Here is a 20150-nt window from a genome sequence, read left to right as displayed (position 1 = left end):
CTTTGCTAGTCTATGTTTAAAAGTACTTCAATCTGTGTGTGTTGGTGCATGCCTAGAATCTCAGCAGTGGGAGCTTAAGGAAGGAGAATTCTGAGCTTGAGACCAGCTTGAACTACATAACCAGACAGATCTCTCAAAACAAAAACAAATAACAATTTATATGACCACCTACACAGCTACACATATACATAATATATTTTATGCAAGGGCCTGTGTGTTGATCTCCAGAACACAATTTTTAGAGCATTTGTGTATTAGTGTCATTTAAGAGTATATATATATATATTTCGTATAATATCTATTTGTCTGTCTGTCTGTCTATCTCTATCTATACACCAATGCTGGCCTAGGAGATCACTTGCCTGGTATTCATGAGGTAATGGATTTGCTCTTTTGCACTGCAGAACGTGGGTAGGGGGTGTCAATGCTTGGATACCATCCCCAAAGATTCAGATTCATTTAAGTCTGGAGAGCTTCTGTTTTTAGCTTGCATCAGAATCACTTGGAGGGCTTATTAAATGTTTATTTCTGGGGCTCCAAAGCTTTCCAGAGTTTCTAGTTTAGTATTCTGAGATGGAGCCTGGGAATTAATATTTTGGGTGAAATTATATTTCAGGTATTTATGATGATGCTGGTACCTGGACCATACCTTGAGATCCCTGTGATAAAGAATCTGACTTCCCTGTGGCCTAGCAAGATTGGGCTGCCATCTCTGAATGACGACCAACTAATTACATTAGTAAGTTTTCATCTGGCCCATGCACCTTCTGTAACAGTCATAAAAAAATCTTCACGGAGCAATCTGCCATTCCCTAATAGATCTCCAAACAGTTGTTTGCGCTTAGCTGATGGACCCGTCCTAGACAGCAGAACATCTTTCCTCCTGTCATTTATCGCTCATCAGCGTAGCAGCTTGAGAGTGGCACTCTATCCAGCCACTTGAGTTGTGATATCTTCAGTTTAGGTCGTTAGAAAACCAGTTTTCTTTGGAGAGTGGTGAAAAAAAAAATGTTCACATTTTGGATACCTCTTCCCAGGAAGATTTGAGCTTAGAGCAGCCAGCTAGCCAGTGGTTAAAGCTAAGTGGGCCCAGGAGGTTTACCACCCAGAAGCAAGGCTTCTGGAGCCTGGAGAGCATGCTTACACCAGAATTCTACAGAGTGCTTTCAAGAGCAGTTGGGAGTCTGAAAGTTGCCTCCCAAGATCTTCGGCTTTGGTAGCCATGTGAGGTTTGTGGCAATCAGAAGGCAGCCTCGGCTTTCTAGGCTAGAATAGTTGCTTATCCCCACCTACTGCAACGATTGAGTTCATCTAGGACAAGGCGTTTCTATAACACATGGGGAGTTGGATGTCTGGGGTGCAGATGACCATGGGCTTGGGATCAGGACCCCCAGTTTCTTCTACAACAATACAGTAATGCATACAGAGTCTTGAAGAACTTACCATAGGCTATATACACTCTTAAGTAGAGGCTTAGAACAAAGGCCCTTACATCCAAGTGATCATGGGTAATAGCAGCAGTAGTGCATTTAGAAGAAAGGAGACTTCCGTTTGGAAGAAATATACTTGATATTCACAACACATCAAGACAAAGTAGGTACCCAGTCATCCTTGAATTATAAAAAAAACAATCACTTTATGCATGAATGTCCAAAGCTTTACGTCCCTGTCTAATTTTCCATTCACTGCCTAGAGTTAATCAATAACAGGATAATATGTTTACTCTTCAACTAATCCTGCCTTTATCTCTGACTCTGAAAAAAGGACAAAATATTCTCTTTTGTAGCAAGAAACAGGAGAGCACCAGGCACTTCAGTGTGTGTTTCCCCATGCTCTCGTCCCTTCTGGCTTACCTGGTGTTGCCTCCTGCAGCTGTATTCAACTAGTGCCCGAAGCCAGGAGACACTTTGCTCCCCTCTTCTTCTCCACAACAGAGATTCCTTACTGTCGTCTTCGCTTTTCAAATAAACACTCAGCAGACCAGTTCCTGCTCCGTACATGTGGTAGAAAAAAGTCAAGCAGTGTTTCCCGAGGATGCCTCTCAGAGGCTGGGACCAGAGGTGGGCTTTCTGTCCATATACCATGTGGGAGGCCTCGATATACATGTAGTAACCTTGAGAGGAATGTAAAGCAGGCATGGTTTAAAAAAAAAAAAGACCACATCACATTTTCTGTTTTTTTGTCGTATTCCTGGAAACATAGACGCTTTGGCTATAGTACTGAGAAGAAGCTTTTACAATCATGGAGAGTATGTATGATCCAAGAAAAATAGACATGCTGAAAGGATTCGACCACAAAGTAGCCTTTTCATTTAATGGTTCATAATTCAGTTTAATAGAAGGTGATTAATGCACCAGCATTATGTTGCGGGTATGATTATCACATTTGGAATTATCTCACTACTTCACAGATAATATTCCAAATGTTTCCGTACTCCCTCCGGTTTTATACATTGAAACCCTCATGCTTAGGATATCCATATTAGAAGAGATAGGGAGTTAATTACATCACGAGAGCAGTGACCTGCCCCCACCCCACACACACACAATGAGATCAACATCTCCATCAAGGACTCTCTGAAACTAACTCATCTCTTACGTCATGGGAGGGGAGCTTGAACAGGTGGCCACATATGAAGAAGGGCCTCCCCAGACACCAAATCTGCTGGAACCTTGATTTCGGACTTTCCAGCTTCCACGGCTTTGAGAAACAAATATATATTGTTCATGAGCTGTCCGGGCCATGATTATTTGTCACAGCAGCCCGACAGAACTAAAGCACAGCCCCCTCCCCAATCTACCCCAGCTCTTCCAGCTGCTCAGGCCCCAAACATGGGAGCCATACAGCCTTCTCCCTCATCTCTCTCTCTCTCTCTCTCTCTCTCTCTCTCTCTCTCTCTCTCTCTCTCTCTCTCTCTCTCCCTCTCCCTCCTCACCCAGGCTGTCAGCAACTCCTGGTGGCTCTACCTTCAAGATAAATTCAGAGCCCTGCTCCATTCTCTCTATTGCTAGTGTCCTGGTCCAGTCATGTCCTCTTGGACTAACATGACAGATTCTTAGCTCCTGTGCTTGCTCCTCCCTTATCCCCTATAGTCCACTTCAGCAGTTTTTGTAGTAGTCATTATTCTCAATGCTTAATATGTGTGTGTGTGTGTGTGTGTGTGTGTTCACACACAGCTGTATCTATGTGAGCATGTGTCTGCCACTGCGCATGTGCGAAGGTCAGAAAACAACCTCGGGTGTTGGTCCCTGCCTCCTCTCTTGTCTGAGACAGGGTTTATTTGTTGTTTTTCTGCAGTGTGTGTCAGCTTATGAGGCCTACGAGTTTCTGGGGATCTTTCTCTCTCTGCCTCTCATCTCCTCACAGCAGAATTGGGATTACAGATGTTTATGCTACTGCATCCATGGGCTCTGTGGATCCAAACTCCAGTTCTCATGATTTCACAAGTGCTTTTGCCTACCGGGCATCTTCCTAAACCCGAAAAGCTAAATGGTACCATGCCGTTGTTTAAAGCTTCCATTAGTTCAGCTGAGAGTCAAGGCTGGTAGCCTCAGGATTGCTTCAGTGCCCTAAACAACCTGCCTCCCATCACCTACCTCTCTTACTCTTTCTTATCCCTCATTAAGTGGACACTACTATTCCTGGTGTCGCCTCAGGCCTTTGCATATGCTAACCGTGGCTCTTCTGGAGATATTCTCGGGTCTCACCTTCCCCCCCCCCCCTTTAAGTGTCTGCTTAGATGCTACCTTTTCTACCATACCTATTCCGACTTCATTATTTCAAGTTGCCATCTTCCCCTCACGTTGCTCCCTCAGCACTCCTTATCCCTGGTCTATTAATTTAGTATGCTTTTGTAGCATCTAATTGCCTTTTGATGGGTCACCTAGCTTTCTCCTCTCCGATCTGTGTTTCCTTCGTCTGTAGATTTTCATTGTTTAGTTCAGTACCATATCCCCAGTTCTCAGAGCAGTGCTACAGGCATGGTAGAGGCTCAGAAATATTTGTGAGTGGATGGATGATGAACATAATTTCTTTTATAGCACTAAAGCCACAAACAAGTAGATCCACCAAGCTCACAGAAAAGAATGAGGTTCTTGGTGCTGAGATAGGCATTTAACTTGGATGGTCTAAGGCAAAGTTACTACAAATCCAAGATGTGATAAAAATCAAAGTCTTACTAAAGTGGGTGTTCTCAAGTTCCAGATCATCTGAGGTAGTTTTAAAAATGAACATGCTCAAAGTAGTGAGTGGTGCATGCCTGTGGGTTGAGCTCTTTGGCGGCATGAAATGCCTATGAGATGTCATCAGACCATGTATTAAGGAGTTTTGTGCCTTGCATGTGCAAATTCGTGGCACAGTGGATAGCAATGGTAACAAAGGGCATGCTGAATTAAAAAGCATTCAGAGTTAGGCGTGTATGGTAGGGAGACCGAGGGTGGAGGATTGTGAGTTTGATGCCAGTCTGAGCTATATAGCAAGGAAAAAAAAAACCTCAAGAAATAACTTTTAAGGTGAAAAGAAAAAAAAAACACAATGAAAAAAAATCTGTGCATTGCTTTGGAGTTCTCCAAAGGCCACTTGAACTGTAAAAGACCTTTCCTATACATGAAGTTCTAATAGGAAAGGCATATCCTTGAAATACATTTTCCCTGTGCAAGGGCAAAGAAAAGACAATGGGAGGCTGAGAGATAAACTCATCATGAGTGACTGATGGCCTGGGGTCGTCTTTCACTTGGTGATGCTAATTCTTGGCCATGGTTATTCTGAGGTCCTGGAAGATGAACAAACTCTCAGGCTCTCCAGAATATTGGTTCAAGTTCTTTTCTCCATGGGTACAAGACACTAGTTTCTTCATCACTGAAAGAGAAAGCATTACTCTGTGCCAGACTCTTCCTGGCACAGGATCTAATTAAACCAGGGCAGCCTCTGCAGCCTCCCACACCCTCAGCTCCCATGCTTTGGATCACACACTCCTGTAGATGCAACTTCTGAAGCTTGTTCTGCTTTCCTCTCCTGTGTTGCTGAGTCTTGGGTGTCAGGTGAAAGCTATTAGCTAAGACTTCCGGTTCCAGAGAGCTCTGTGCTTAGTGCTTTGGAATATGAAAGGAACCCATGCTGCCTGACCCATGTCACTGCTTCTTTTGGAAGAGGGGGCGTGTCAGGAAGGGGAATGATTTTCTAGGACACTAACTTCTACCTACGTCTCTTCAGTATTTTTAGCCTTTTGCAAATCACTTCAGGGCATGATCTGCACCAAGGATACATGTATATGGAAATACTGATTTCAAGCACCAAATGTTTATTTCCTAGAAATAAAGTTTTAACAACTCTGTCAACTCATCAGAACTCCCATGTATGCACCAATTATTTCTCTTGATTACAAGTACTTTTTTTGTTTGTTTGTTCCTGTTTTTGTTTTCAAGACAGGATTTCTCTGTGTAGCCCCGGCTGTCCCCGAAACTCACTCTGTAGACCAGGCTGGCCTGCTGAATGCTAGGATTAAATAAAGGTGCGCACCACCACCGCCGCCCAGCTACTTCTCCCTTCGTGACTTGCACAGCTACTTTCTTTTCCCGAAAGCACCAGAGAACTTCACAGAGGCCAGTCTGCCTCACACATGTTTGGAAAGCAGAGAAACCACATAACAGCTTCGAGCTCTGTCTGTCTCAGCAACAAAATCTTGTGGTGGAACAGAATGTCACAGGAGTATGCAGAAGGCTAGCTCACAGGTTCCTGCACACGAGGGATCCAGACCATGGAAAGGATTGTTAGCGGGTGAGGATAGGGAAGAAAGTTCTTTCTTTCTGTCAGCTACTGTCTGACATCCAGGATACAGGAGTCCCATGAATCTCCTGGTTGCTCGAGGCCCCATCTGTTGTTTGTGAGGCAACTGTGATGCCCAGAGAAGCATCCCCACAATCCTTGGCTGGGAGACAGTACCTCTCTTTTACAGGGTTGGGAAGGGGCTTGGGCAGGCTGTGTCATGTGGCCTGTGGAAGGAGCAGTGAGCTCTTTTTACTTGCTGGAAGAGCACTCCTTAAAATCAGGGGAATCATCAAAGCTTTGGGAAAAACAACTGTTAAAAAGTGTCCCTCCACCATTGCTCTATTTGTTGTTGCTAGGTTAGTTCTTTGACATTTTATCCATGCACAGTGTGATCTGGTTACTCCCCTGCTATCTCTCTTCTATCTATTACTACCTCCTTCCCACCCCTGACTCCCTGCCTGTTCCTTTCATGACTTTTGAGTTTGTTGCATCACCCATTTAGTTTAGCGATGTTAAAAAGCCCAACACAAATGAGAAGTTCATCTTTAGTGGGTGCAGTTTCTGTTTAAGAAGGTGACATATTTCTGGAGCAGGATGGAGATGGTGGCTGCACATTGATGTCATGTGTTTATCATTATCAATCCAAACATTTACAATGTATACTTTACCACTGTTTTGATTCTTAGGGAGAAGTTTATTATAAAGCCACAGGTCACAGCTTAAGAGCAGGGGAGGGGAGAAAGCATACAGAGCTCCTGTATAGTAGGAGGGGACCAGGTGACAGGTGCCATCAGGCTGTTAATCTAGGGCCTTTTCTTTTCTTCTTCTTCTTCTTCTTCTTCTTCTTCTTCTTCTTCTTCTTCTTCTTCTTCTTCTTCTTCTTCTTCTTCTTCTTTTTTTCTTGAGACAGGGTCTCTCTGTGAAGCCTTGGCTGTCCTGGACTCACTTTGTAGACCAGGCTGGCCTCGAACTCACATCGATCCACCAGCCTCTGCCTCCCAAGTGCTGGGATTAAAGTCATATGCCACCACGCCCGGCCCGTCTAGGGCCTTTTAAAAGGACTTTTGGCAGAAATGAGGGTGAGCTCCTGGGGGAAGGTGGTCAGGTCAGTCCAGTCAGCTCCACAAGATGTCCAGCATTTTAGCAGTTTTAAATCAATTAATTTTTTAGGTTAGAACACAGAATAATGGGTTTCACTTTGCATTTTCAAACATTTTTACCACATCTTTAAAGGACTTTTCACAGGTGCCTTCTCTGACAAAGTAGAATCTGTTGATATCAGACACTCTCATGGGAAGTTCAGCTGTGGAAAGACTGCAGCATGCTGGAGATTTTATAAAGTCTGCAGTTCATTCCTCAGACACTGTAGACCACTGGAGCAGCTAGGTGACATAACTGGTGTCAGGTACCCAAATCATAAAAGATAAGGACTTGAAGTAAGCTCTTCTTCAATCACACACACACACACACACACACACACACACACACACACACACACACACACATGCAGGTGCACATGCACACACAACATGCACACACGCTCCTGCTAGATCAGAAATTTGAGGCCATCTGGCTACTAAGACCTCGACTCAACAAACAGAACAAAGGAAATAAAGAAACCAAACCCAAACAACATTTCAAATACATAGTTTTCATTTTCTCTTAACAGCACATTTCCACAAATAAATTATTCTTTGATATGTTTTTTGAAATAAAGAAGCCTCCTACTTTGACTTATTAGTATGTTGGAAGATAATTTAATTTCCAGAACAAACACCAAAGAGCATCCTAAAAGAATGATGGTGCCTTTCTCTGGAATCATTAGGATGGTGAATAGAGCTTCTTTTCAGGGAGGAGGAAGAGGAGGAGGAAGAAGAGGAGGAGGAAGAAGAGGAGGAGGAGGAAGGATGGGGTGGAAAGACCAGACAGTTCACCTGTTAGGAGACTCAGTGGGTCAGGAGCCGAGACTACAGGGTTTGGGCAGGGGGGAGAAATTTATCATAAACTTGATAGTTATCTGTTGATTTATTTATTATCATTTGGCCATAGAATCTCTGTTTGTTTGTTTGTTTTTTAAACTCTTCTAAAACAAATACAAAGAATTCTGGCAACCTGTCACCGTATAAATGGCAACAAAACTCTGGGGACGTTTGTTACACCTTGCTGTCATTGTCTTATCAATAAGAAGCACAGTGTCACCCGTGTTAGGAAACTCGCTGGTGCTGTAGGAGAGAGCTACTCATGCAGATTGTGCAGGAGCCAGAGAGATAAGGCCTGCAGTGTCCATGGCACCTGGATGCCAGTCACACTCCAGCTGTCATAGAATGCTTGCTTAAAAAAAAAAAAAAAAACAGTGGTGAAATAGTGGGGCTAGAGTTTTTGGAGGGTGTCTTTATTGTCATTTTTGTATAATGATTTATTGATAAGTATTCCCCAAGCTTTCATCATACAGGCTCTATCTTCATAATGCTTTTTGTCTGTCACATGCTACTTGTCTTTAATAGCCTTTAAATAGTTTTGTTACTCATATATATTCATTTGAACAAGAAACTATATGTTATCGTGGAAACATAAAACAAGCTGCAATTCTACGAAATAACAATTCTGACACACTGGTTATGGGTTTCATATGCATGGGTATTGCTGGAAAACCTAAAAATGGTCACACACTTATCACTGGACGTGTTGGGGGTGGATGGAATGGGATTAGGGGGAAGTTTGGTTTAATAGTTCTACAAAGTCTTCTGTTTTCTACTAAGAAAATGTATTAGTGGTCACAGGCAATGGCTTTGTCCTTTATGGAGGTGCACATGACATTAAACAGTGAGTCCAGAAAGTATTACAGAGCCAGGCATCAGGTTCAATAAAAGATGCATGAATTGTAAAAACAATGATACCACACATTTTGGTGGCATTTATATATCACCAGTTAATCATCAGAGCAACCCAAGGGACTCATAGGGTATTAACTGTTATTGCTGGTTTATGTATGAGGGAACTCAGACACAGAGAGGCTGTGGATTCTTGCCCCAGGCTCTGCAGCCAGCAAAGAGGAGAGACAGTTCACTGCTGGATGCTTTGTCTTTCTGTTGGACTATACTGCGCTAACCGCAGAACATGGGAAGGCTTTTCTACACTGCCCTTTAGTAAGGCAGAAACCTGCCTCCCCTGGAACTGCTATATATGATGATTTATTGATCCTGACAGGCACAAAATTACCTGATGTATTTATAGAGGCTCTTTTGTGTGTGCTTCTCATTTTATTTAACGGATTTATATTGACTTAGTATTGAATACAGCTATCTATAAAATAGCCTCTCTCCTTTCTTCTTTTTCCCCCATATAGGCTCATCTAAGCATAGACTGACAAACTTTAAGAATGGGAAGTGAAAAGGTAGAATGCAGTCTACAGATACAGTCATGTCTTTCAAAAGTCCTAGAGTGCAGTATGTTAATTAAAAAAGGGTCCCATGGCCATCGACACTAAACACACATACTGTAGGCATCAAGGAGACACACACTGAGACTGTCCCAAGTCTCAGTGGAGCACTTTGCAATGTACAAAGTAGGAAGCCACGCCTTTTAAGGTCCCTCCTGTCATCTTATTATCTGCATTTGAAAAAGAGCCATAGCGAGGTTTGTTAGGACTAAATGTAATAAGTCACCCATGAAGGCAATGTCTCTCTCTCTCTCTCTCTCTCTCTCTCTCTCTCTCTCTCTCTCTCTCTCTCTCTCTGTCTCTCTCTCTCTGTCTCTCTCTCTCTGTCTCTCTCTGTCTCTCTCTGTCTCTCTCTCTCTCTCTCTCTCTCTCTCTCTCTCTCTCTCTGTGTGTGTGTGTGTGTACAATTCGCTATTAAAATTTCATTAAATGGAGAGATGGCTTAGTGGCTAAGAGCACTCACTGCTCTTCCAAAGGTCCTGAGTTCGATTCCCAGCACTCACATGACAGCTCACAACTTTCTGGTGCACAGATGTAAATGCAGACAAAGTACCCATATACATAAAATACATAAATAAATCAGAATAAAATAAATAAAAGTAAAAAAAACTATTTTAATTGCATTTCTATAATATTTAATATATGTTGCTTCAGCTGATCTATATTAGGATGTCTACCTCTATTTCCAGCATCTTTAAAAAATCTACAAACTGTTGTTAATTATTGAGTAAATGAAAAATTTCAAAATACATTACTTCAGGATATATCCCTCACTAAAGAAAATTTTAAGTGCTATCCATCTAAGCAACATTATATTAACCACACAAGTCATTTTAAATCAGTGGTTCTCAATCTTCCTCATGCTGCCACCCTTTAATACAGTTCTTCATGTTGTGGTGACCCCCACCATAACATTGTTTTTATTGCAACTTCATAACTGTAAGTTTGCTACTGTTGTAAATTGTAATAAAAGTATCTGATACATAGGATATCTGATATGAGAGCCTATGAAAGGGTCATTTGGCCCGCCCCCCAAAGCGATCATGACCCACAGGTTGAGCAACACTGCTTTAAATATTACTATGTGGTTGATCAAGTGTTTTCTGTGACATCAGAAAACAAAGAAAATATTTGCAGCACTTTAATATTCAGAGTTTGCAGTGATTCTTGCTTAACCCAACTTTAGTCCTAAATCTTTCCCAAGGCCTACTGTTCCTCACAAAACCCTACTTCGCAAGAAACTTTTTAAGTCAGGCACCTCCCACTCCTGGTGTCTAATCAAGGGGATATATGATGCTTTCCTTCATCTTCCAGCATGCCATAGGTGCTTGCGTGATGATAACCTTGGACTACTTTCAGCAAGAAGCCTGATAGGTTAGTTCATCCAGAATCCTTCTACCCTGACATTACTTCCTGTTAATTTTCCATGCCCTGATGTCATGCAGCTCTTTGTTTCTCTATTTCCTCCTTGGCCATGCTCTATTCAGGCTGAGCCCAGTCTCTCCCATCCACTGAAAAATCGCACCAAGCTGGTTCCTGTGCCCACCATGATGGCCATGAGTAAAGTCTTCCTGTGCTTTAACAAGCACAGTTGGGATAGTTTTCTTCTTTCTTTCTTTTCTTTTGTTCTTGTTTTGTTTTGTTTTTGTTTGTTTTTTGTTTTTTGAGACAAGGCTTCTCTGTGTAATAGCCCTGGGTGTCTTGGGCTCACTTTGCTGACCAGGCTGATCTTGAACTGGCAGAGATCCACCTGCCTCTGTCTCCCCAAGTGCTGTGGCTAAAGGCATGCACCACCACCGCCCAGCTGGGATTTTTCTTATCATAGTGTCCCCAGCATTTATTACTCAGGATGGGTGGGTGGGGGGTTATACAAGGAAACATGCAGACAGTGACACCCTCTACTGGGCAGTTTACAGCTGGAATCTGTATAAATTTTACTATTCTCTTATTATCCGTTGCCAAAGAACAGGACACTACAACATCGTCACAAACAAAGAGGCAGAAAACACCAACAAATGCTTATAGTTAAAAAGATCACATTCTAAATAATATGATGGCAGGGGCTGGGGGACTTATGGGTAAGATGCCAGGTTAGAAACTTGTCCCAGAAGACCCAGTGTCCATTTTGGCCTTTGTGGACATTGGACAAAAATGGTACTCAGACATTAATGCAGGCAAAACAGTCATAAATTTATTTAGTTTTGAAAAAGCAGTCTGAAATTCATTGCAATCCACATCAAAATTCTAATGACATTATTTACCAAAGCAGGGGGAAAATCTTAGAATTCACATGTCAACACAAAAGAACCCAGATATTCAAAACATTCCTGAGCAAAATTAATATCTCCACATGTTCTCCATGGCACACACACATGCACAATGATTATGATGATGATGATGATTATTATTATTATTAAATTTAAAATTTTAAACTTTTGTTCATGATATTATGTCTATGATTTGATCCTCCAAGAAATTAAGAGAAGAAAATATAAAATGCAAAACACACAAGCACACACACACATACAACAAATAAATTAATAAAAGCTAAAACTATACTTACCATATGACCTATCCCAACTAATCTATTTCTGGAGTATACACTCCATGGACTCAATATCTTATTTAGATATTTGTCCAACTGTGTTTGTTGCCACTCTATTTACAATAGCCAAGAAATGGAATCAGCCTAATTATCCATCAACTGATGGATCAATAATGAAATATGATATATTTGTACTATAGAATTTCATTTAGTTCTAAGGAAAAATGCAATTATTAAATTGATAGGGAAATGTTTGGAACTGGTGAGGTAACTCGGGTTCAGAAAAACAAATGCTGCATGTTTCCTCTTATACATGGATTCTAGCGTTGTGTGTTTACGTTTGCCTGTTTTTATTTGGGCTGTCTTTAGAGGTCAGAAACCTAGAAAGGGCACGTGAGAGAAGGGAGAGGAAGAGGCCCTTAATGGGAGTGGGGAATAGTAGCACGTACACTACGGCTGGCTTTCATGGTGCTAAAAGGTGCTGTATGCAGGAGGCTGGGGGAGGGAATTTATCAGTACAGACTTATTCAGAGGTGGATGCTACATGCTGCCGTACTGACTTGCCAGGCAAGATGCACCTTATCATGCAATAGTGGCCTGACCGTTATGAGGGTAAGCAGTCGCTTTCCAAGTGGATTTGAGATCAACTTCATATGAAAGATTTTAATGCCTGGTACTTTAAGTGTGGTCAAGAGCCCATGGCCGGGGAGGTCATAGGCCCTAGGGGAGACCTTACAACTGTTGTTTTGTAAATTGACACGGTTTCAAACTGCTTTCTAAATGTTTGTGCTCATACCCATAGATTAGTGCTACTCAAAAAGCCTAGTCAGAAAAGCTTTGTTTTGTGTTGGTCAGTGGTTAATGCAGAGACTCACACGATCCAAATGCTGAGAATAAGTGACTGTTCAATGCTCAGTTCCAAATGGAACATCAAAACCAGCCTCCTAAGACTCAGGAAACACTGGGGGGAAGGCAGAAATTATGTAAAAGCTGGAGGATATGGAGGGGTGCTGTGAAATGCCACTGCACTCAAAGACTCACAGCATCCATGGTTATCTGCACAAGATCTGCATGAGATCAAGCCAATTGACATTCAGGCGAGGGTGGAGGAGATATTAATGATATTCTGTTTCTAATTGAGGAGCTATTGGCAATTGGTGGTTGTTGGGGGAGGAGAGCCATTTTTTGGGGTGTGTGGCCACTAATAGGCCCAGGCTCTGCTAGATTGCCCCATGCATATGCAGACACAGTGGGTCATTTCTAAGAGAGAGAGAAAGGGGGACGGGGGAAAAAGAAGTGGGTATGAAACATAAAGGTAGGAAGGGGAGGCTTTAGGGGAGAAGCTGGGGGAACAGTAGGAAAAGGGATTTGGGTTGGATATGATCAAGATGCATTGTATACATGTTTGACATTGTCAAATAATAAACAAAAATATTCTAAAAATGTGACTGGTTGGCTTGTAGTGTAGAACAGAGCAATGCAACTTCTGAGCAAAATAACCTGTTGTAAAGAAATGATGTTACGAAAGGAGACCCCGGAGTGGCCTCTTCTGGCTCTCGTGTGTGACTGGCACTGGTTCTAGTTTACCTACAGGGAACTTAGGGCAAATAGGAAAAAAAATGAACATCGTGACGTGTTAATTACTTAAAAACTGCAGGCAAGCTGAGGAACTCGGGGAAAGTTGCAGGCTTCTAACGTCTTCAGGTAGTTATGAGCCAAGATGCTTCTGACAAGAAGGTTGGCATACCAATCTGTTTTCACTTACGACTTTGAGACTGCAAGGGAACAGATCTACAGATGGACTCTTCCACCTGAAAAAGTTCCTTTGTCTGCCCTATAAAATCTCTGAGCCCCCTGCGCAGTCCCCATTCCTGCTGCCTTTCACTGTCCAGATTAAAAGACAATCTGCCTCTGTGGAGGTTGTTAGCCTCTTTCTTTTCTTTTCACATTGCCTTGATCAATCCTCATCTAACAGGGTGGCACCTGTTTCAGAGCTATGGGAGAATGGTCCAAGCTGCAAGGCATCAAGGAATCAACAGATTCCAGAGGAAAATGGAAGGAGCCGAGACAATGGAAGGTTCCCAGAGTGAGCTCAAGAGTCCCTGAGCTGATTCCCTCTTTACACATTGTGGCAGAGATGTCAACAGACTCACTGATAGGAGCAGGAAGTAACTAGTGCCCAAAGTTTGTCCACGCATCTGCCATTGGAAGGGCCACATTTTATAAGAAAAGACAGAACGAGTACACTCCACTTGACACTCTTCTCTTGAAGTATTTGTCAAATTCTTAACTTGAGACCAAGAGACAGAAAGTTAAATGCAAAACATAGTAGGGTTTCCTGTCATCTCACCAGCCAATGAGAACATTTTAAGTTTAGGACCTACTAAGGAGGACCACGTCCCAACAAACTCCAGCCTCCATTCTTGGAAAATATGCCTGGGCTGTAGGCAGAACCAGATGTGTGTCCAGGAAGCAGGGTAGAGCACCACCTCACACTGCCTTGGTTCTTATTCTCTGGGACAAAACACATGCATATATTTATGTGTGTACATAAATGTGAGGATACATTCAAGAAAATGGATAAGATGGGGAATTCCGCCCATGAACTCGACTCTATTAAAAAGCAGGCAGGTGGTGAGAAGGGTTTCCGAGAGGCAGAATAAGGAGCTCTGAAGATCTGAAAATCTCCACAAAAGCGACAAGGACCCCGGTGGGAATGAAATGGTCAAAACAAACTTTGTCAGCATCTGGCAATTAACCAATGGTTCTAACCGCTCAAGAATGCTAAGAGCCAAGCGCTTCCCTTGAGCAAGCATTCTTGAGCTGTTTGGGCCGTTGGTTAACTGTCATACCTCTCCTTCCGTTCTGCAACAGAACTGAAAACTAGTAGTGTTACCACTAAGGCATGGGCAAGGAGCAGGATGGGCAACACTGAGTCAGAGCAGGCAGGCTACCTCCCAAACACCCCAGTCCTGGGAAATTGGCATGATTTGACCCATTTGGAGGACAAATTGAAGAGTTCATTCACATGGCTTGCCTTTATTTAACCTGAGATGATTTATTGATCCTGACAGACACACAGCAGCTTGACGTATTTATAGTGTGGCTTTTCTGAGCTTTTCTTTTCATTTGCTGGACGTGTATTGACTGACCATCTAATGCAGCTGTCTATAAAACAAGTTTGGATGCTCCCCCCTCCCCCGCCTTTCTCTTTTCCTCCCTTCTTTGAGCTCTGCCAACTGTAAACTGACAGGCTTTGAATCAAGGAAAGTGAAAAGATAGAGCTGATGCAGAGCACTTTGTAGATGCCTCACCTTGGGCCCAAGGCACGTACTGATGGCCTTTGACCTTCAATGTAGAAATATCTTGAGTCACTCTTAGCTTAAGCCTCTGCAGAGTGTCTCTGCACCCATGTGAGTGAGGTAAGAGTGGGGGGTCAGTGCAGAGTGGGCACCTATCTAGGCCAGTGAGGGTGTGGGTGTTTGAAAAATACATTTCCCTTTTAGCGGATGGCCGGGAGACATAATTCAACATGGCTTATTAGATGCCCCTGCTCTCTCAAGCAATCAATTGGACATAACAGTGGCCAAGTAAAGGATGCGTCATTATGGTTTAGATCAATACTTTCCCTGTTGTGTGGCATTGTCCCCCATTCCGGCTGTGGGGACTCACAGCTTCAAGCGTATGACCTCCACACAAGGTCACTTGTGAGGCTTCACTTTCGTGAGACTCCTGGTTGGCAGTATCCTGTAACTTAGAATTCCTGAAAGCTGTTCCGCTGCTTAAAGGCCTGCAGGTCTCACATCTGCTGTTTCTTCATGTATCCATATTTCCCACCTATTATTCCTGACCTGCATCCACATTCCTGATTGATTATCCTGATAATTCCTGATCTATTCTGTCTTATTATTCAAGACACCACCAAGAAGAGTGCCTGGTCTGCATTGTTCCATCATCTCTAGAACTTGATCTTTATTGCTTTCCTTTTAGATCTGAGTTATTTGGATTAAAAAAAAATGTGTAGTGGCTATTGAGTGCTTGGGAGATGTGGACTGAATCAAGCAGGGACCTTGGGTTGAATGATATTAATGGTAACTCCCTGTTCTAAGATATTTGATTCTTAAACACACGTAACTTCTAGTGCTGGTAGTTTGAATAATTAGTTATCTTGGGGGCTGGTGAGATGGCTGAGAGGATAAAGGTGCTTGCCCCAAGCTTGATGCCCTGAGTTCAATCTCTGGAATCCATGTGGTGGAAGGAGAACAGACTCCAGAAAGTTGTTCCCTGCCTCCACTCTTACACTGTGGCATGTGCATGCAATCTCTCTCTCTCTCTGTCTCTCTCTGTCTCTCTCTGTCTCTCTGTCTCTGTCTCTGTCTCTGTCTCTGTCTCTCTCTCTCTCTCTCTCTCTCTCTCTCTCTCTCTCTCTCTCTCTCTCTCTCTCTCTCTCTCTCTCCCCAATTAAATAAGTGTATAGAAAAAACCCAGTCAGTTGTTTTAGAGGACTCTTTGTTCATACTTTCATGTTTGAGTGGGCAACACTTGTCCCTGTTTGACCTGACAGCTGTATATCAGCTTTATTTAGCCCATGCTATTAAAGACTGAAAGACAAGAAAGCTACTTTCCATGTGGTTAGGGTAGACAACAGGGGAGTGAGTGCACTCCTGGAGTTACACTCATAATATCAGAATAGACACTGGGAATAGTTTAAGAAAACATAGATTATTTCTGTTGGCCACATGCATTATGAGTCGTGTGTGATGTGTCAGTGACTCCAATGAGGCAAGAATATGTTCCCTGGAACCAAATACACCTGAAATACAGTCCCCACTTTTCCAGTTACTACTGTGTGGCTCCAAAGGGCACTTAACTTCTCCAAGTTTTTATTTTCCTGTCTGAAGAATGGGACTTTTAACTTACTTTACAGATTGTAGGAAGGGTATAAAGATTTCAGGCACAGAGCCCGCCCAGGGTAAATGTTCAACAAATGACCCCAGCTTTACAGTGAAAGGGTCATTAAAGTAATTGATAACCCTAACTCAATGCTATATAGCTATAGGTGCCTTGGGCATAATATAGTAGAAGTTGTTTTCTTACTTGCATTGCTATGCACAGGAATAAAAAGATAGATTCCAAAATATTTTATTTGTTGAAAATCTGAAAGGCATCTTGAGAACCTTTTGAAATTTAATATTGAAGCAGGTGAAATAGTTTATTTTCAAAAATCAGCATTCTCTACACTGTGCACCAGAGGATTTAACTTAATGTGTCTAGTATTCATCCAGACTAAATATGGAGTTCGGTAAGGAACATTTGCATTCATTGTTTTGCTGTGAAGTTTCACTCTAGCCAGCGAACGCATTCTTTAAGTTTTCAAAGAGACAAAGGAAGCACAACCACACCATTTTCAAACAAAGCCCCCCCCCAACTTAATTAACATATGTCCCCATAGCCCAGTGATGGTGTCAATAATGGACTAGAATTATGAGTTATTTAATACATACTGTACATGTTTTTTGATAGATTTTTTTCACAGAGTTTTGAGTGTGTGCGGAGGAGGTAGAATGTGTTCTATGTGTCAGACAAGCCTAGACTGTAGCATAGAGCCATGAGGAGCAAGGGCAGGCCTGGGCTGTCACTCATCTAACATGAAAGGAGTCTTCCTTCTCCTTTGATATCAGCTCACAGCACTGACTCCTGGGAAGGAGTCTGCTATGGATGGGTTAAATTGCATTTTTCTAAAACATACATGATGCTGCCCTAACCCCAGTCCCTCAGCGTGCAGCTATATTTGGCTTTTCAAGATGTGACTGAATCAAAAGAGGAATTTTTAGGGTGGATACTGACTCAATACAAGTGTCATAAGGAAAGAGACAGGGGTGTGTTGGCACAGAGGGAAGGACGTGTGTGGACATGGCAAGAAGACAGCTTGCAAGCCACAGAGGCCTGAGGAAGGCAGCCATACTGACACCTTGATCTTGGAGCACTCTTTGAAATTAGCTAAGTGAGTAGGTAGTTGTGGTTCTTCTCATTGTTCTAGAAGTCAAAGCTGAAACTGAGAATTCAAGTAGCTTTCCTAAGTCCACACTCAGTGAATAGAATGTTAGTCTCTTCTAGCCCTGCCTGGTTGTTTCCCTTTGCTTTTTTTTCTGGAGTGGCTCCTTCACTATTTACTGCTTTGTTTCTTCCCTGTCTCCCATGTCCAACACATTCCACCATCTTTGTTATTCAGAAGACCACCCCTCCCCCACCTGCACCCTGCAGTCATCTTATGCTACTCTTTGATGGTATCTTTTCACACCTCTAACTGAAACCTTAATGTCTGCATAAAAGGAATAAAAATTATCAACCTCTCAGAAAAAAATTCCTATAACAGATTAGTTAAACTAATTGGCTCTTTTCTACTGCATCCCTGATATTAAACATTATATCTTCCCACAATCCTATTATTTCTACAGGAGAATTTTGTTGTTTTTGTTTGTTTGAGGCAGGACTTCCTATATAGCCCAGTGTGGTCTAGATCTTCTTATGTGACTCAGGATGACCTTGAATTTGTAATACTGCTGCCTAAGCCTCCTGAGTGCTGGGATTATAAGTGTGTACCACCATGCCAGTTATTGGAAGTCTTACTAAATAATCATCATTCTTACATGTTCCAGTAAAGGCTTTTGTTTATTCATTCATTCACTCACTCATTTACTCATTCAGGTATTTGTTCACTTATCCCATAAAGATTTTTGTCTATCATATATAAGTCACAATATTAAGTACTGTGGGGACTCAATAGTTTTATAGTACTTTGCCAGCATGACATTGTTATTCAGAGCCAAAAAGGCTCATTTTTGCTGGTCATTGAATCATAGGTCTTTAACTCCAGCACTTAGGAGGCAGGCAGAGGCAGGTGGATCTCTGTGAATTTAAGGCCAGCTTTTCCTACATAGCAAGTTTCAGGTCAGCCAGGACTCCATTGTAATAGGTTTCTCAAAAAAAAAAAAAAGGGAGCTCAGTTTGGAGATTTTTATCATTATCCTTTCCCACAAATTTCAGTGTTGGAAATCCATGAGGCTTCTTCTTCTGTAGCCAATTTCTTACCATGATAGGATAGCCTGTCTGAGATTAGAGCCAACCCAGAAAACCCAGTGAAGAGTGAGCGAAGAGTTTCGTGATTATATAGTTTATTCCTTCCATCAGGATGTGCCTGAATTGACCTTTTCCTGTTCCAAAATCCAGAAGGATCCCCGGTCCACTTAAGTAGGTTTGAGTTGCCAACGTTTTTATATGACTTGTAGTTATCATTGTCACTTCCTGATGCATTTTTAGATGTAGCCTCAGGGGATCTCATAATATTTTCAGAATCATTATTCAGTACTGAAAGTAGACATCTGGTCTACCTTCGGCCAGTGCTGAATCTTTTCAACAGCATCCTTCTCTGAGGAAACACTTCTCCTGGATGTGCCAAAGCAGCATGGGGAAAGGGCAGTAATGGGATTGGGTGACATATTTTAGGTGAGAGAGCACATTAGTTTCTGAGATCTGTGGACACTCTGGGAAGGTATATGAAATCATGTACAAATTCAAAGAAAGCAGACAATTTCAGAAAAACCTTGGTTGTATGGAGGTGTGTACCTTAACATGGAGGCATCAAGTACACAGGGCTGTTTCTGAAGTATTAGGCAGAGTGGACACTGCCAGGAAGGCTGTGCTGCACAAGTTGTAATTGGCCAGCATGAGGGGACAGTCGATAAGCAAAAGCGACTATAAAATAGCACCACATATTTCAAAGTTTTTTTTCTTTTAATTCCTCCTCAACCTGCTATGACTAGAGGATGACAAACAGGGAAGGCAAGGAAGGTAATGAAATAAAGATTAAAGACTAGACAGAGTCAAGGTCAAGCTGAGAAAACCAGAAGCATTTTCATTGAATGAGAAATAGAAGTTTTGATTTGGACTAGACTCTTTACTGTGCCTGAATTATGACTGGTCTAATACCTCGGCAGAACTGAGAGTTAAGGGATTTACCAAGGAGTGGTAAGAAAAGTTGTCCGAGTATATAAAGCAAATGATGAAAAGGGAAAAAAGAACTATTTCTGGTTGCATTCTACCAAGTTTGGCTAATTCAGTAGAAAGGTTATATACATGGAATGTTGTTTCATGGTACTTCGTCCTTGGTCATAGATTTATCTTGAGGTTAATCATAAAGTGCATCACAGAATAACCCACTGTATGCTACTGGCTTTTCTATAAGGACCCTGAAGCTTGATGTCAAAGGATCTCTGTGAGGTTAGGCCAGGTACAATTTTCCTTCTTTGAACTAAAGGTTGTACTTTAACCTAGCTGATATACCAAGTGGGGACACACTTACCACTGGCTGTTTTTACTTGCTGATATACAGTAGTAATA

General features: G+C 42.2%; 1 protein-coding gene and 1 long non-coding RNA gene across 5 annotated transcripts in view; one reads left to right on the top strand and one right to left on the bottom strand.

Moving 5' to 3' along the window:
- Positions 1-20150, bottom strand: part of MAMDC2 (MAM domain containing 2) — a 150800-nt gene that overhangs the window by 4424 nt on the left and 126226 nt on the right. For 2 of the 3 annotated variants that reach the window (XM_084764332.1, XM_084764331.1), the window contains one exon: positions 1854-2113. In XM_084764332.1, the coding sequence (XP_084620458.1) occupies positions 1854-2113 (260 nt within the window). Of the gene's footprint in view, positions 1-1853; positions 2114-7100; positions 7149-20150 lie in introns of those variants that run through there. The other variant, XM_084764333.1, reaches the window with a different exon arrangement.
- Positions 1-20150, top strand: part of LOC311587493 — a 76249-nt gene that overhangs the window by 29365 nt on the left and 26734 nt on the right. For both annotated transcript variants that reach the window (XR_014775882.1, XR_014775883.1), the window contains exon 3: positions 617-739. This is a non-coding gene — a long non-coding RNA (uncharacterized lncRNA). The remainder of the gene's footprint in view (positions 1-616; positions 740-20150) is intronic.

The sequence above is a fragment of the Acomys minous genome, assembly GCF_964271855.1.
Source record: "Acomys minous genome assembly, chromosome: 2".
Lineage (NCBI taxonomy): Eukaryota > Metazoa > Chordata > Mammalia > Rodentia > Muridae > Acomys > Acomys minous.
This window is presented reverse-complemented; position numbering and strand designations above follow the sequence as displayed.